Here is a 19,844-nt window from a genome sequence, read left to right on the forward strand (position 1 = left end):
TCCGAGAAGACATCAAATAAAATTTCATCGATCTCTATATAATTTACTAAACATCAATATAATTATGCACATCAAATGAATCAAATATCTTAATAATCCTTAAATCATGCTCCGATACCACCTTTGTCACTCCCGCCAAATTATCACATACAAAAGGTGTGACCTTGTCTTAAAATCCATAAAATTAAAATGCAATCAACAATCTAATCCAAATTATCACATACTTTGAAATATTACCTAGTTTCAGGATTTAGTTATTGATAATTGGGTCATTTAGAACACATACTCTATCCCGAAACTCAAAAGGCCATCCTCCAAAATTTAAAAATTCGACTTCAATCCCTTTTATACTTCATTCCTCAAGTAGATTAAATGTGGATCTCAGAGTTGCCCTTCCTAAATTGGTTGAATGAGATCAGATTGCACAAAGATACAGGCCATCAATATCATTGAGTCCAGCCCATTTCTCATAATTTTCAAATCATAATATGGGTCATTTCGAACACACACCCTATCCCAAATGTCAATAAGCCATCCTCTAAAATTTAAAAATTTAACTTCACTGCCATTCGTACTTCATTCCTCAAGACGACCAGATGCATCCTTGATCCCTAAAAGATATCAAAGAAATTTTTCATCGATTTCTATTTAATTTACTAAATCTCAATATAATTTTGCAAATCAAATGTATCAACTATCTTATAGTTATCCTCAAATAATGCTCTGATACCACCTCTGTCACGCTCCCCGATTTATCACATTCAAGAGGTGTGACCCTGTCTTAAAATCCATAATATTAAAATTTAATCAACAATCTAATACAAAATCCAAACTAAATTTGAGGACACTAAAAATCATTCAAGTCATAATTCACACCCATAATCCACAATTCATAAGACTTTGTAGTTATAATCATACAACACAACGCTCAAAGATTCATAAAATCCAAAGCCAACTCATCTAAACGAAACCACATCATAAAATCCATAAGTGTAGGAATTTATACAATCACAAAACTAACATTGATCACAAGGTCGTATCTTTTAAAACCTCCACAAAACACATAAGTTCATATTTACCATCGACATTTAATTAGGCACAAAGTGTACTTATACAACAAAAACATTTAACACTAGCCTCAGAAACATTTGAATCACAAATATGAGGATTTGATCCGAAACTTTAAGCCAAAGCAAAACTTCTTCTACTTCAATTCCTCTTCTCCTCTTATTAAGCCTACGTCGGTTGTAGCAAGTTTCTGCTTTGATTTGCCGAAAAGTCAAAACACTTTGAAACATACATCGCAATCACCTTCTTCAAACCTTCTCACTAATAATTACTTTGGAGAACCCTAACAATCTTAGTGCTACCAGAATTCATGATGTATTTTGAATTATGACCTTGCTTCAGGATTTGGTTATTGATAATTGGGTCATTTAGAATACATACTCTATCCCAAAACTCCAAAGGCCATCCTCTAAAATTTGAAAACTCGGCTTCGATCATTTTTCTAATTCATTCCTCAAACAGATTAAATGTGGATCTCATAGTTATCCTTTTTAAATTTGTGAATGAGATCAGATTGCACATAGATAGAGACCATCAATATCATCGAGTCCTGCCCATTTCTTATAACAATCAAATCGTAATTTTCACCCAATAATCATAATTAATATCATTGATGACATTTTTATTATTAGGGTTTGCATGAATGTGATCATGATGTAATTACATGAGAACACGCAACGAGAGAATGGAGGTGACAATAGGACCTACGAGAAGATGAAGCAAGAAGACCAAATGTCGATGTTATCGTAAATTCCTAGAAGACATCAAATAAAATTTTCATCGATCTCTATATAATTTACTAAACCACAATATAATTATGCACATCAAATTAATCAAATATCTTAATAATCCTTAAATCATGCTCCGATACCACCTTTGTCACTCCCGCAAAATTATCACATACAAAAGGTGTGACCTTGTCTTAAAATCCATAAAATTAAAATGTAATCAACAATCTAATCTAAATTATCACATAATTTGAAATATTACCGAGCCTTAGGATTTGGTTATTGATAATTAGATCATTTAGAACACATACTCTATCTCGAAACTCAAAAAGCCATCTTCCAAAATTTAAAAATTCGACTTCAATCCCTTTTATACTTCATATCTCAAGTAGATTAAATGTGGATCTTAGAGTTCCCCTTCCTAAATTTGTTGAATGAGATCAGATTGCACATAGATAGAGGCAATCAATATTATTTGAGTCCAGCCAATTTCTCATAATTTTCAAATCATAATATGTCATTTCGAACACACCCTCTACCCCAAATGTCAATAAGTCATCCTCTAACATTTAAAAATTCGACTTCACTACCATTTGTACTTCATTCCTCAAGACGACCAAATGTCCTTGGCATCCTAGATTCCTAAAAGATATCAAAGAAATCTTTTATCGATTTCTACTTTATTCCTCAAGTAGACTAAACGTGGATCTTGTAATTGTCATTCTTTAATTTGTCGAATGAGATAAGATAGAACCTGGATAGAGGCTAACAAAATCGAGTCTTGTACTATCCTCAAAACCTCCGGGTCATAATTTTTTCCATTGATTTTCGTTGCTTAATCATTAGATTAGCCATAAAACTAGTACATTTTCTACTACCTGTATAAACTACAATATTGGCCTTACCTAAGTGATAACAGAAGGTACAATCATAATCCTTTAAAATTTCTATATGTCACCATGATCTCGTATTTGACTCTTTCTAGGTAAAAATATATTTTATACTCTTGTGATCAGTAAATATTTCAAATGTTCGCCAATGTAAATAATATATCTAAATCTTTATAGCAAAAGTAATTACACCTAATTTCAAATCATGAGTCGAATAATTTTATTCAAAATATTTCAATTGTTTAGAAAAATAAACAATCACTTTCCAATCTTGCATCAAAATACAATAAAGGTTTCTTTCTCGAAACATCTGTACAAACTACATATCCCTCGCTATCATAAGAAATAGAGATAATAGGGGCACTAGTCAATCTTCTTTATAACTCTTGAAAACTTCGCTCAAAATCTTCACCCAATTCAAATGTCACATTCCCTTGGATTAGTTTGGTGAGAGGAGTAGCAATTCGAAAGAATCGCTCCTTCAATCCCTTGTAATAACCTGCCATGCCCAAGACACATCTAAGTTCTATCTTAGCCATTGATATTTTCCATTTAACCACGACTTCCACTTTCTTTGGATCAACAGAGATACCTTTCGTTGAAATCACATGACCTAAGAAGACAACTTCGTTCAACAAAAATTCACATTTGATGGACTTTGCATACAACGCTTTTCCTCTTAGTATTCTCAATAAATTTCTCAGGTGTTCTTTATGCACCTTGTTACCCCTCGCATACAGTAACATATCATCAACGAATACAATTATACAGTGATCCAAGAATAACTGAAATATCCTATCCATTAGATATACAAAAGCCGCAAGGGCATTGGTCAAGCCGAAGGGCATTATTAAGAATTAGTAACGACAATATCAAGTGCTAAAAGCTATATTTGAGGTATCCTCTTACTTAGTCTTCAATTGATAATAACCAAACCTCATACCAATCTTCGAAAAGACTTGTGCACCATACAATCGATCAAATCAATCATCCATTCTGGGTAGAGGATACTTATTCTTAATATGCACTTAATTCAACTATCTATAATCGACACAAGACCTCAATGGTTCATCCTTTTCTTAACTAAAGACATCGGAGCACCCCATGATGAGACATTAAACCGAATGAAACTCTTATCTAACAGTTCTTATAGTTGCTTGTTGAATTCCATAAACATTAGTGGTGCCACTCTATTGGGAGGCTTAGATATTGGGGTTGTACCCAGGGACGAAAACATTAGCAAATTCACCTACTCCATTTTGTGGTAATCCGAGCAAGTCATCCGAGAATATAATAGGGAACTCTCTGAACTCAAGAGTTTTATTTAAATTTGGTTCTTGATCTGAAATATTGTAAAACAAAAGATAGATTGTAACCCGGGTCAAATAAAACATTTGCATTTCAATTAGAAACTTGAATAATACATTCGATTACTGGTTTAGAAGCACTGAAATCCTGTACAATGATAGCATACACTCTAACATGGGCCGATGATCTAGGAGGCAGTAAATATTTCTTCTTATTCGAAGGCCAATACTTTACTTTACGATACAACTTTCCATAGGAAAAACAGGCTCAAATAAACTGAAAACATTAACTTTTTCATGATTTAATATGTATTTTGCACAAGATTGAGCCTTTGTGATGGCTTCTCTTTCCCAATCTAGATGTCTTTAACCCTCATGTTGCCACTTTCTGAATTATTTTTTCTATTATTTTTGTTGTGAAGCTAATCCTTGCAATTCATGCCCTTGATCTCTTGAATATCCTCAATGTTTTTTTCGATTATTATAGCTTTTTCTACATCATCGACATATGCTCAGAGCTTTAAATCTTATATCTGATTATGAAGAGAAGTATAGGAATCTATGGACACGAAAATCAAGTTTAGCACTCCTTATCACCCTCAAATCGATGATCAATGCTTTGAAAGTATATATCGGATCCCTCTCATATAATTAAGTATGAGCTATCAAGAAGCATGCTGTACTTAGAATTATAACATTCCTCCTAGATTTGTTTCTAGATATTAGGATTATTAAGAACGAATAATCTATCCCGAAATCTCAATAGGATATCCTCGAAAACACAAAAATCTGATTTCAATCAATTTTCTACTTCATTCCTCGAGTAGACTAAACGTGAATCTTGTAATTGTCATTCTTTAATTTGTCGAATGAGATAAGATAGAACCTGGATATAGGCTATCAAAATCATCGAGTCTCGTACTATCCTCAAAACCTCCGAGTCATTATTTTTTCCATTGATTTCCGTTGCTTAACCATTAGATTAGCCATAAAACTAATACATTTTATACTACCTATATAAACTACAATATTGGCCTTACCTAAGTGATAACAGAAGGTACAATCATAATCCTTTAAAATTTCTATATGTCACCATGATCTCGTATTTGACTCTTTCTAGGTAAAAATATACTTTATACTCTTGTGATCAGTAAATATTTCAAATGTTCGCCAATGTAAATAATATATCTAAATCTTTATAGCAAAAGTAATTGCACTTAATTTCAAATCATGAGTCGAATAATTTTATTCAAAACATTTCAATTGTCTAGAAGTATAAACAATCACTTTCCCATCTTTCATCAAAATACAATAGGGGCACTAGTCAATCTTCTTTATAACTCTTGAAAACTTCGCTCAAAATCGTCACCCAATTCAAATGTCATATTCCCTTGGGTTAGTTTGGTGAGAGTAGTAGCAATTCGAGAGAATCCCTCCTGCAATCCCTTGTAATAACCTGTCATTTCCAAGAAACTTCTAAGTTCTATCATAGTCATTGATATTTCCCATTTAACCACGACTTCCACTTTCTTTGGATCAACAGAGATACCTTTCGTTGAAATCACATGACCTACGAAGACAACTTCGTTCAACAAAAATTCACATTTGATGGACTTTGCATACAACTTTTTTTCTCTTAGTATTCACAACAAATTTCTTAAATGTTCTTTATGCACATTGTTATCCCTCGCATACAGTAACATATCATCAACGAATACAATTAATTATACAGTGATCCAAGAGTGACTGAACTATTCTATCCATTAGATACATAAAAGCTGCAAGGGCATTGATCAAGCCGAATGACATTATTAAAAATTCACAACGACCATATCAAGTGCTAAAAGCTACAAATGAGGTGTCCTCTTTCTTAATTTTCAATTGATAGTAACCAAACCTCATATCAATCTCCGAAAAGACTTGTGTACCATACAATCAATCAAACCATTCATCAATTTTGGGCAGAGGATACTTATTCTTAATGTGCTCCTGATTCAACTATCTATAATCGATACAAGACCTCAATGGTTCTTTTTTCTAAACTAACGATATCGGAGCAACCAATGATGAGACATTAGACCGAGCAAGTCATTGAAGGCTTAGATATTGGGGTTATCCCTAGGGACGAAATCATTAGCAAATTCACCTACTCCATTGGAAGTAATCCGAGCAAGTCATCCGAGAATATAATAGGGAACTCACTGAACACAGGAGTTGTATTTAAATTAGTTTCTTTATCTGAATACTCTTTTACAAATATAACATAGCAACAAAAACCCTTTTGTACAAGTCGATGAGCTTGAAGTAACGATATAAGGCAAGGAGGTGAATCAAACCTAACGCCCTTAACATAAAGAATTGGCTGAGTTGGTATGCAAAAATTGGCCGAGTCTAGCAATTTCCTAAAAACATTCAGGTCATAATTTTTTTTCAATGACTTACGTTGCATCACCACCAAAATTATCCATCAAACTTATACATATTCTTCTAAGTGTATCAGCTAAAACATTTGTTTTACCAAAGTGATAACGGTTGGTGCATTCAGAAATGATTTCAAATGTTCGCCAATAATAATAATGTTTTAAATATTTAGAGCAAAAGTAATTTCAACTAATTTTAAATTATTAGTTGGAAGAACTATAAGATCCACGTTTTGTCTATTTAAGGAATAAAGTAGATAATGGATTGAAGTCCGATTTTAGAGTTTCCGAGCATAGCCTTTTGAGATTTCGCGATAAAATATTCGACACTAATAATTCATATATCAGGAAACAAATTTTGGAGGAATATCATAATTCCAAGTATACTATGCATCATGATTGTTCAAAATTAATAATATGAGCGGGATCCGCTATATACTTTCAAATCATTGATCATCGATTTGAGGGTCGATAAAATAAACTTGATTTTAGCATCCATAGATTTATATAATCATCTTCGTAATCTTGAAAGGATAAGAGATTTAAAAGGAGACAAAAGCTAAAAATCAAAAGTGGCTGAATTATCCTATCTATTTGATACATAAAAGCTGTAAGGACATATCAAATCGAACGACATTATTAAGAATTCGCACTGACCATATCAAGTTCTAAATGTTATTTTTAAGAAATCCCCTTTCTTAATCATTAATTGATAGTAAACAAACCTCATACAAATCTTCGAAAACACTTGTGCACCATACAATCGATAAAATCAATCATCAACTGTGGGTAGAGGATACTTATACTTAAGTGCCCCAAATTCAACTATTTATAATCAATCCAAGTCCTTAATGTTTCATCCTTTTTCTTAACTAACAACATCGGAGCATCTCATGATGAGACATTAGACATAATAAAACTCTTATCAAACAGTTCTTGTAGTTGCTTTTTCAATTCCATAAACTCGATTGGTGTAACTCTGTAGGGAGGCTTAGATATTGGGGTTGTCCCCGAGGACGAATCAATAGCAAATTCACCTTCTCCATTTAGAGGTAATCCGAGCAAGTCATTTAAGAATAGAATAGGGAACTCTCCGAATATAGGAGTTTTATTTAAATTAGTTTCTTGATTGAATGCTCTTTTACAAATACAAGATAGCAACAACAGTCCTTTTGAATAAGTCGATGAGCTTAAAGTAACAATATAAGGATAAGAGGAAAATCAAGCCAAATATCCTTAAAATAAAGAATTTGCTAAGTTGGCATGCAAAATGCAGAATCTCATAATCAAGCTTATTGACAAATACAAATATAGTCAATCCATGCCTAGTGTAATATCAAAATACAGAATCTCTAAGAGAATCAAATCAGCAAAAAGTGTGTTCTCCAATAAAAATCAAATAAGATGGATAGATCAAGTTTATTGTCAATGAATCCCTAACAATCGTAGTCACAAATAGCAACCTAATTCATTAGTTTAGGTTGAACACCAAGTGATAAGAAAAATATTATAAAACAAAAGATAGATTGGAACCAAGGTCAAACAAAATTTTTGCATTTATATAAGAAACTTGAATAATACATTGGACTACCGAGTTTGCTACGAAATACTATACAATGATAGTATACACTTTCACATGGAACGATGATCTAAGAGGTAGTGGCTCTTTCTTCTTATTCAGAGGGCAATATTTTACTTTGCGATCCAACTTTCGACATGCAAAAATGGCTCCAATGAACTGAAAACACCAACTTTTTATGGTTTAATATGCATTTTACACATGATTGAGTCCTTTATGATATCTTCTCTTTCCCAATCTAGATATCTTTAACCCTCATGTTACCAGTTTATGATTTTTTTTCTCTATTATTTTTGTTGTGAAGCTTATCCTTGTCTTTCTTGCCCCTGATCTATAAAATATTCTTAATGTTTTTTTCGATTATCATAGATTTGTCTACCACATCAGCATATGCTCAGAGCTATAAATATGATATCTGATTTTTGATTGTTGGCCTTTGTCTCCTTTCAAATCCCTTTGCCTTTCTAGATTATGGAGAAAAGTATAAGAACCTCTGGGCACTAAAATCAAGTTTAGAACTACTTATCACCCCCAAAGTATAGGAATCGATGATCAATGATTTGAAAATATATACCGGATCTCTCTCGAATAAGTAAGTATGAGCTATCAGGAAGTATGGTGTACTTGGAATTATAACATTCCCCCGAGATTTGTTTCCTGATATCTGAATTATTATGGATGAATACTTTATACTCAATAGGCTATTCTCGGAAACTCAAAAAGATGATTTCAAATACTTTTCTACATCATTCCTCAAATAAACTAAATGTGGAACTTGTAATTGACATTCTTTAATTTGTCGAATGAGACCAGATTGAACCTATCCTCAAAACATTCTCAAACTCGCACTATCCTCAAAACATTCAAGTCAATTTTTATCCAATGACTTCTATTATTTTTTCTTTATAATAGCCTTAAAACTTATAAATTTTCAACAAATTATATCAACTACAAGATTGGCGTTACCTAAGTGATAACCGATGGTGCAATGATAATCCTTTAGAATTTCTATCTATCTCCGTTGTCTCATATATAACTCTTTCTAGGCATAAATATACTTTAAACTCTTGTGATCAGTAAAGATTTTAAATGTTCGCCCATATAAAAAATATCTCCAAATCTTTATAGTAAAAGTAATTGCACCAAATTTTAAATCATGAGTTGATAATTTTGCCTATAAATTTTCAATGGTCTAGAAGTATAAGCAATCACTTTCCTATCTCGCATCAAAATACAATCAAAGTCCATTCTCGAAGCATCTGTATAAACAACAAATCCCTCATTAACATTTGAAAAAATAATAATAGGGGCACTAGTCAATCTTCTTTGTAACTCTTGAAAACTTCTCTCAAAATCTTCACCCAATTCAAATGTCACATTCGTTTGGGTTAGTTTGGTGAGAGGAATAGCAATTAGAGAGAATCCCTCCAGTAATCTGTTGTAATAAAATGTTGCAATCACTTCTAAGTGCACCCGATTCAACTGTCTATAATCGATACGGGACCTTAATGGTTCAACCTTTTTCTTAACTAACAATATCGGAGCGCCCCATGATGAGACATTAGATCGAATGAAACTCTTATCTAATAGTTCTTGTAGTTGCTTCTTCAATTCCATAAACATGAGTGATGCCACTCTATAAGGAGGCTTTGATATTGGGCTTGTCCTCGGGCATCAAATCAATAGCAAATTCACCTACTCCATTCGGAGGTAATCCGAGCAAGTCATCCGTGAATAGAATAGGGAACTTTCTAAACACAGGAGTTTCATTTAAATTAGTTTCTTGATCTGAATACTTCTTTACAAATAAAAGATAACAACAAAAGCCCTTTTGTATAAGTCAATGAGCTTGAAGTAGCGATATAAGGCAAGGAGATGAATCAAGCCTAATGCCCTTAAAACAAAGAATTGTCCGAGTTGGTATGCAAAATGTGATTACCATTGTATAAAAATCTATACTGGCATGATAGAAAGATAGTCAATCCACGCTAAGTATAATATCAAAACCCTGAATCTCTAGGAGAATCAAATCAGTAAGAAGTTTTTGTTCTCCAATAGAAATCAAATAAGATGGATAGATCAAGTTTGTTGTGAAAGAATCCCCAACAATCGTAGTTACATATAGCAGACAATTCATTAATCTAGGTTGAACAAAATATTATGTAATAGCCTGCCATGCCCAAGAAACTTCTAAGTTCTGTCATAGTCATTGATATTTCCCATTTAACTACCACTTCCACTTTATTTGGATCAACATAGATATAATTACTTGAAATCACTTGCCCTATAGAGACAATTTCATTCAACCAAAATTCACATTTGCTAGACTTTGCATAAAACTTTTTTCTTAGTATTGACAATACATTTTTTATGTGTTCTTTATGCACCTGGTTACTCCTTGCATACAATAATATATCATAAATAAATAAAATTATACAATCATCCCAGAGTGGCTGTAATATCTTATCTATTAGATCCATAAAAGCTACAGAGGCATTTGTCAAGCCAAAAGGTATTATTAAGAATTCATAATGAAACTCCTATTTAACCATTCTTATTGTTGCTTCTTTAATTCCACTAACTCGAGAGGTGTCATTCTATAGGGAGGCTTAGATATTGGGGTAGTCCCCAGAGACCAAATCAATAACAAATTCACCTTCTCCATTTGGAGGTAATCCGAGCAAGTCATCCAAGAATACATCAGGGAACTCTCTGAACACAGAAGTATCATTTAAATTAGTTTCTTGATCTGAATACTCCCTTACCAATACAAGATAATAACAATAACCCTTTTGTATATGACGATAGCATGAAGTAACGATATATGGCAAGTTGGTGAATCCAGCCTAATACCCTTAAAATAAAGAATTGGCTGATTTGATATGCAAAAAGTAATCACTTTTGTATAACAATCTATAATGGTATAATATGAAGATAGTCAATCCATGCCGAGTATAATATCAATTATTTATAATTAATACAATACCTCAATTATTCATCCTTTTTCTTAACTAACAACATCGGAGTACCTGGATAGAGGCTTATCTAACAGTTTTTGTAGTTGCTTCTTCAATTCCTCTAGCTCGAGTGGTGCCACTTTATAGGAGGGCTTAGATATTGGGATTGTCCTCGGAGACTAAATAAATAACAAATTCACTTTCTTCATTTAGAGGTAATCCGAGTAAGTCATCCGAGAAAACATCAGGGAACTCTCCAAACACATAAATTTTATTTAGATTAATTTTTTGATCTGCATACTACTTCACCCATACAAGATAGCAACAACAACCCTTTTGTTTATGACTATAAACTTGACGTAATGATATAAGACAAGGATGTGAATCATGCCTAATACCCTTAAAATAAAGAATTGGCTGATTTCGTATGCATAAAGTGATCACTTTTGTATAACAATCTATGTTGGTATAATATGAAGATAATCAATCCATGCTAGGTATTACGATAAATAATATCTTGATTGACAATAATTTCACATTTATCATCAAAATCTATATTAGTGACATCGCATGTTTTGCCACTAATTTATATATTTATTTTTCTATATATATATGATTATAAATATTAAATTAAACACACCAAAGCTGAGAATCCCTAAATAAGAAATGATTTGTCCAACCAACGAATTGGCTTACCCTCCGTGCAACTCTCCTTGCATTCAATAGTGATGTGATTGGCGATTGGCAATTGATAACCAACAATTGACAACCCCTCTTCCTTTGGTGGCAACCCCCCTCTCTTTCTTCCCTCTTCTCCCTTTTCTAAAAGCCATTACACTTTCTCCTTTACAGCAATTGTTGCCACACCCACTATCGTTGGCAACATATCCCCTTTCCTCTTCTCCCTTTCTTTGCCTTAGCATGTTTCAGCCAAGATCAAACATCTCCAAATTCTATGGTTAAATATTTGCACTGTAAGATCATCAAATCATATGGTTAACTATTAAACATCTAAAATTCATCTCACCCCTAGCAAACCCTAAGGAAGCAATCAAATATTGGTTGCTTCCTCCAGCTTCTTAAAGATGTGACCTTTAGTGATTGCTAGTGACACTCCACCATAGAGTATGGACCACCAGTAATACTTTCATATATGAGCTGAGTATTAAGTAGTGATTACAATAGATGCTCGGGAGAGGAGAGGCGAGGCGAGGTCCAAGTGCCTCGCTTCATTTCCAGAAGGAGCACTTCAAAGAGGCGCCGGTCGATTCGGACGAGTGCCTTGGTTAAACCAGGCGACCGAACCAAATTTTTAGGTCTGGTCGGTCTCCAGTGCATTAGTTGGTTCAATCGAGCCAACTAAATCATAGATATCATGCTCCCTCCCGTGATTTCCCCGACTTCCCCAACCCTAGCACTCGCGATTTTACCACCGAGATTTCTTCTCTGCTGCCGCTTCCATTATCGTTGCTTGCCGCTACTGTTGCTACTTGTCGCTACCACAATCATTGCTCGCCGACTGCTCGCCGTTGCCACAATCGTCGCTTGCCGCTGCTATCACGACCACTGTCGCCATTCCCGCTGTCGCTACCGTCTGCTAATGTTGCTATTGCCTCAATAGCCTCGATCTTCTCAAACTCTTCTCACTATACTGTTAACAGTATATTAACAGTATACTACTAACAGTATACTACTAACTATATACTAATAACATTATCTTTATTTATTAGATCAATAATATATTATTTTAATTTTAATATTATTAATTTTTATTTATTTAAAATTATGGTTAGGTTTCAGAATAAATGATAAATGTACAGAGCAACTCTATAGATTTGATGTAAAATTTTATTGTTTTGATTTTTTAGACTTTTTGTTAACGTGACATTGTGATTTTGTACCCAATTTTCGTAATTTAATAATATATTTTTTATTTAAATAATTTTTTTATTAATTATATTATATATTTTTATATTTTAGCGTCTCGCTTCGCTCGAGCAAGCGCCTAGCGTCTCAGGTGTTTTTAGACCTTAGCGCCTAGCGCTTTTTAAATCACTGGTTGTAAGTATAGTTTCATATGTGAGTACTCAACAAAGAACTTTTAAATTGATTTAAGAGCACTTGGAATGCCTAAGGAAAAATCACATGTTCTAGACTAAAATATTATGCACATAAGGAATACAATAAGGAGAATAAATCATAATGCCTAGTGGACAAATGTTTAAAGTTTAAGGACATAACAAAAAAAAATGGTAACCAACACGAATGTCCTTTTGGCCAGCATGAAAAGAGATAATAAAGGATCATGTTTATAAGACAAATGCAGGTTTAAATTGCAGATTCATGAGATGAAGTAGTTTTCCAGTAAAGGATCTACTTCCTACAAAAAAAACTACACAAAAATAATTCTAGGAAGGATCTAGATGTCATGTTCAATAAATTCTTGCTGAAAATCTCACATGAATAGGACTTCTGTGCAAAAAACTCTAAAATTTCCCATGTGAAGGCACTTATGTTATACCAGTTTAATTACCATACAAAAACATGGTTGTAGACTCATGGAGTATTAAAAGGTAGACTACAACAAATTTGGAAAAATAACAGACAAAAATCAGAAAGGAGAATATAAATTATGGATACGAAGTTAAAATAGCAACAAATTTTGTACATAATTAAACATGAGTGAAGTTCTAAAAGAACATAAAGACCAGCTTTTGATAAAATTACCAAATTATTCACCTTTGCAAAAATATCTAAAAATATATAAGCTAAAAAGACATTATTCAGGAAGAACTAATCCAATTTGGAGAGGACAAGATATTTTGTCGATAACAGAGCTGGCTTACTGCATATTGTAATAAAAGATGCCACCTCCTTCCACAACATTGATGCTAATTAATACCAGAGCTCATCCTTGTCATTTGATCCTACAATAGAACCAAAAGAGGAGGATCTTTTAATTCAATCCAAATTTCATAGCTATAAACCTGTGTAAACTTTTATTTCGAGCTTTTGATTAAGGCACGAACCAACAACTATCTAACATCAAACCAATCTATATTTTTGGGAATTTTTAGGCCATCTGCGGCTGCTTTAAAGCCAGCTAATGTGTTCTGAACTTTGATCTTATTATACATTTTAATCAAAAAAATCTTGATAATTAATAGATGAAACAATTATTATTTCGTCAAATTATTGTTATCCCAATCATAAATATAAATTGAGCATCAATGAAAAGCCCAGTAATTGTTGTCTATATTAAGAAGTCAATCTTGTGTAGACTATGTCATCTTCTGGCTTAAACATAATTATATTAAATATCATTTGTCTACCCTTTTTGACCTTTTAATAAAAAGAATTATACTGGGTGACCACAGACATCATAAACCTAAAAGGACGGATACGAACATAATGAAATAAACAAAAGAGGAAAAGAAATTATACCATATTTTAAAGAGGAGATTATCTTACAGGCCCTACTACACTATATAACTTTTTTTTCCTCAAGAAAGCAGAGCAGAAGAGAAATAAGCAATCGGGCAAATATTTTATAACAAAATGCAAGCATGTGAGAAATTAAAATTGATGGTGCTTTTCAACATCAATTGCCAACACCGCATACAACAAAACAATCATCAAAATCAAACAAGATCTATAGATAAGGTTCTAAGAAACTCCTACAGGGCTCAACGAATGTGAACTTCAGATTTTGTATTAAATAAATAATTAAATAATTCCACATATCAACAATGTCACCAACGATGACATAGAAAGAAAGCAAATCCTTAAAGATGGGAAAATACCATCTCCTTCCTTGTTCAAGAGAAATTAGGCCTTGTTGGTTCATCCGATAACTGCTCTTCCATAGATTTCCCGAGATACAAAGGTGATGACAGACATTCTTTATCTCGAGGAAGGATAGAAAAGAGATAAATGAGGCAATCATGAAAATGTCTATGGATTGAATAGAGGAGGCTCAAGAAGGTAGTTGTGGGGAGTTAGGATGCGAGGGGAGGGAGCTACGTAGAGCAATGGAGACGAAGGGATTTATCACATTAACATGAAGAGTTTATTGTATTAACATCAAGATTTGATAAAACATATAAATATTACTAAAATATATGAATTATAACTACGCCACGTTGGCGATAGTAAATGACTAGCCTATTACTGTGTAGAGGCAGGCCATTACTACTCACAATAGGCCCATTATTGTTCATTAATGGGAAAAAAGTAATACTAATTGAAAAATTAGAAAAAAATAATAATCATAAGTACAGTAATGCAGAAGAAATTTATTAAAAATTATTAAAATTATATACAAAATTATTTAAATATTAATAACATAATATATTAATTCGAAAAATAAAAAATTTCAACATTTCAAACTGGATTCCCACTTTTTGGCACAAAAATAAAATTTTAACAAAATAAATACTAGCTTAATTATTAAAATTACAAAAAAGAGGGTAATAGCAAAAAGTTCAAGAAAATTTGAAAACTCAGACGGAAAAATAGGGTAATTCAGAATTTGATAATTTTAGGGTTTAGGGGAAAATATAGATGTTAGATTCATGAATCCATATTCGTCAAGCCAACCAAAAATCTTATATATGATGACGTATTGACATGTATAACATATCATATGACAGAAGTAACAGAATTAGTAATGAAAATGCATTATGGAAAGAAAATGTAAATCAATTATAGCTTCTATTAAAAAGAGATTACTAAAATAATATCATGTGATAAAAACCTATGTATAACATTCCATATAAAAAAATGAAAGGAGACTAAACTAAATTGCATAAGAATATTCACTCAAGCATTAGAACTACGAAAGTCCAATAAGCTTCAATCAAAACAATGCTTACCTGAATAAATATTACATTCATTTACTGGCTGTGGTCGGTGCCCTCCTTAGCTTGCCATAAAGAACTTCCCACACTCACTAAGCTGATCATAGTATTACAAACAGATTAGCTGGATTTATCAAACACTGATGAATAAACTTTCTCAGCCACTTATCGGCACCCAATCCAATTATCTCTTCTTCATCAATAAGAAGCACAAACAGCACGATCATAGCAACACACTATGACCAAATAATCTACTCCACCTTAGGCTCCTTTATCAATGCAATTATGCCATTGACAGAAGGTTTCCTTGCCAATGGGCAGAAATCCATCATATGGCAAATGAACACTCCATATCCCAAAGAACCAACCTACTGACTCTTCTCCTCTGGACCAAGAGATCAAGAATCTGTGATCAAACAGCAATGATAGGGCTGGAAGAAAGACAAAGCATCACCGGCCTAATGAGAGAAAAAACCTCCTCATCAATTGCCATCTTCATTGTAAGCTAGGCAGCAGCAGAGCTTGCTATGAAAATCTGTGACCAAAAGAATCGATTCAAAAGAATCCTTGTACCGACACTTCTCTGCACCAAGGATCAAGAATTTGCGATAGAATGGCCACCGTAGGGTAGGAAACAAGCGAAAGCAAGAGATCACCATCGATGCAACTATAGAAAACCCTCCTTGTTGATCGCCACCTTCAATTTTAGCCTCTGCCAAGGAAGCTAAGCTGATGATGGTGTCTACGGCTAGGTTTTCGCCACCATCGAGGAAGGGGTGGTCATGAAATAGACCATAAGAATCTTTCACAAAGAATCCCTGTACCGAACCATCTTTGGACCAAGGATCAAGGACTTATGATGGAACGATGACAATAAGGATGGAAGCAAGCAAAAGCATGCCATTGTCATCGAAGACCGATGCAACAAGAGAAAACCCACCTCCGACCCATCCATGAAAAATAGATTAAAAATAGACTAAAAAAGAGGCATTAATGTTTTGTCTAACCAACAGACTAAAAATAGACTAAAAAATAGATTAACTGTATACAAGTAGTTTTGTCTGACCATACCATAATTACCTAAAAATAGACTAATAAGAGGCATTAATGTTTAAGATTATGAGAATTAAAAAATATGATAATTGGGATATTGTCATGAGAATTGCAAAACTGAACAATTTTTATGAACAACCTACAAGGCTGGTACTTTTATACAAAGAAAATGTGCAGACATTTGTGCTATAAAGAATCACATAAAATACAGTAAATAATCAATACAAGAAAAGATGAAAGCAAACAGCCACAAACAAATGAAACATTTACCAAATTGAATACCTCATCATGAAGAATTCCAGATGACCAAGAATATAAAATACAATAGTTAACAATTTCAACGGTCAAAATAACCTTAAAGCTTCATCACACAAAATACAGAGCTTAATAGATCATAAACGTTACCACCATGGGTTTCTATAAATAAAACAGACGATCTCCAATGGAATAGTTTAAATAACTCCATAAAAGAGAGCAAACATATATATAAACCATGCTACTCCACGTCAAAACCAATACTTTATTTTAGAAGTAAATAACCAAGTGTTATCGGTGCCAAGTCTATGTACTATAAATTTAGCCACATAAAAAACTGCAAGTCATAGATCAATAAACGTATCATGATTAGAGAAGCTACAAGCTCCAAGGTCTAAAATCCCCAAGCTAATCTGAGATGTCTACCACCTCGAAAGCTATCAGGGACCAAATTTGCAAACAAGAACCATGAAACAGCCTACAGTCCTTGTAAAAAAGGAGATCAGATGCGATTAATGTACTAAATCAAGCGTCAAGAACAAGGCCGCCCCTAAAACCATTGCAGATCTACCTGATCAAACGGTTTCCACTACAAACAACCAATGCTTATACCCACCATATCCATCTCTAAAACAAGATTCCCAGCGCTAGACCAATTAAAAAAAAACAAAAAAGAAGAGAATGATACCGATCTGAAAACAAGAACAGATATCTGTCTAACGGATTGCTTGATCAAAGACACACCGATCCATAATTTAGTAGAGAACACACTTGTAAATAACGAAATGATAGACACAAGACTCAAATAACGAACAGATATCTTCAAATCGACTCGAAAATAACGAAAATAACGAACAGATATCTTCAAATAACGAACACACTTGTAAATAACGAACAAATATCTTCAAATCGACTCAAAAATAACGAAATGATATCTTCAAATCGACTCGAAAATAACGAAATGATATCTTCAAATCGACTTGTAAATAACGAAAATAAGAGAACACACTTGTAAATAACGAACAGATATCTTCAAATCGACTCGAAAATAACGAAATGATAGACACAGGACTCAATCGATCCGCTCAGGTACACGATCAGCAACCAGATAAACGAAGAAAACATGAAAATAGACAAAGATCTACAGAAATCAAGGAAGAATTCGTATGAGATTAAGGTTTTACCCTTCCGAAGCGGCACCCTCATTTCTCGGAGACAAAGGAGAGAGGCGACAGAAACGCAAGAACGGGATGACAGAGAGGTCCTCTCGCGTATTAAATGGCAGTGATTCCTCTTTTTTCTTAGGGTGCATACAAAGGTCCGTAAAGAAAATCAAGCATATAGAACAAGGCCACCCCTAAAACCATTGCAGATCTACCTGATCTAACAGTTTTCATGACAAACAACCAACCCTTATACCCACCATATCCGTCTCTAAAACAAGATTCCCAACGCTAGATCGATCAAAAAATTAACACGAAAAAGACGAGAATGATACCGATCTGGAAAGAAGAACAGATATCTGTCTAACGAATTGCTTAATCAAAGATCACATCGATCCATAATTTAGTAGAGAACACACTTGAAAATATCTTTAAAGCGACTCGAAAATAGCGAAATGGAAGACACAGGACCCGATCAATCCGGTCAGATACACGATCAGCAACCAGATAAACGAAGAAAACATGAAAATAGACAAAGATCTCGAGAAATCAAGGAAGAATTCACATGATATTAAGGTTTTACCCTTCCGAAGCGGCTCCCTCTTTTCTCGGAGACGACGCAGAGAGGCGACAAGGAGTGGCTGATAGTGGTCCTCTCACGTACTAAATAGCACTGATTCCTATTTTCTTTGAGGGAGCAGACAAAGTTCCGTAAAGAAAATTTCAAGAACTCGGAAGCAACGACAGAGCTCGAAGAGAACGAAGACAGAGAACAAACGAGGCGTTTCAAGAAATATGATGGGGAGGACAGAGGAGAATATATAGGGGTGGAGTGTCTAGTATCATAGGTCGGTGAGAGGGAGGCCCGGGTTGCTAGAAACGATCCGTTAACGGAATACGATCTCCTCCGTCTCCATAACGACATCACGAACACGGAATCACTGTCAGGCAACGTGGCGTAACGGCATCACTATGAATTAACCGCATTACCCTCTACAACGACGTGTAATATACGAGAAGCCTTCAGTACCATTCGCGCGGGCACGTGCAACCGTAAAAAAATAATACCAGTCGTCACATTCATAATAATTACCCTAAAACAAATAAACTACTCATTTAAAATATCAACAAACACTAACAATCTACAAACGATCGATCCTTATAAAAACTATCCCTAAGTAGATGTCAAAAGAGGAGTCTACACACTAACTCAGTCATATAGTTTACATTACTGTCTTCTCCTTTTTGCTAACTTAAGCATCGGAGGGATCATGTCAGACAACCTCCGGTGTCACCCTGCCAAGTAGGATCATCGATCGCTCGAAAACACCTGAATGACCTAGCCCCAGGAAGGAATCTTACAACTAGGAAAATCCCAATCCGCCTATCCGATCATCTCAAACTGAGTCACTAATAAAATGATTTCCAATAAAACAATGTGTGGTCTCACCACATCAAGTCTCCCATGTCAACCAGAGGTACCTAGATAAGCTTGTACTCATCAATCAATGGTATTGAAACGCTGACGATCATCCCGTGTGTTCTCATCGACACTGTGTTCAGCT

At 33.9% G+C, this 19,844-nt stretch overlaps 1 protein-coding gene across 1 annotated transcript in view; it reads right to left on the reverse strand.

The window, feature by feature from the left end:
- LOC135651863 (ADP,ATP carrier protein 1, mitochondrial-like) overlaps window positions 1-19,049 on the reverse strand; it is a 29,470-nt gene extending 10,421 nt beyond the window's left edge. Inside the window, exons 1-2 of the mRNA XM_065172398.1 lie at window positions 15,824-19,049; window positions 13,796-13,876 (exon numbers count right to left, since the gene is read on the reverse strand). Coding sequence (XP_065028470.1) covers window positions 13,796-13,800 — 5 coding nt within the window. The 5' untranslated portion in view covers window positions 13,801-13,876; window positions 15,824-19,049. The remainder of the gene's footprint in view (window positions 1-13,795; window positions 13,877-15,823) is intronic.
- Between the last annotated feature and the right edge of the window lie 795 nt (window positions 19,050-19,844).

Source organism: Musa acuminata, chromosome BXJ3-10 (assembly GCF_036884655.1).
Source record: "Musa acuminata AAA Group cultivar baxijiao chromosome BXJ3-10, Cavendish_Baxijiao_AAA, whole genome shotgun sequence".
Taxonomy (NCBI): Eukaryota; Viridiplantae; Streptophyta; class Magnoliopsida; order Zingiberales; family Musaceae; genus Musa; species Musa acuminata.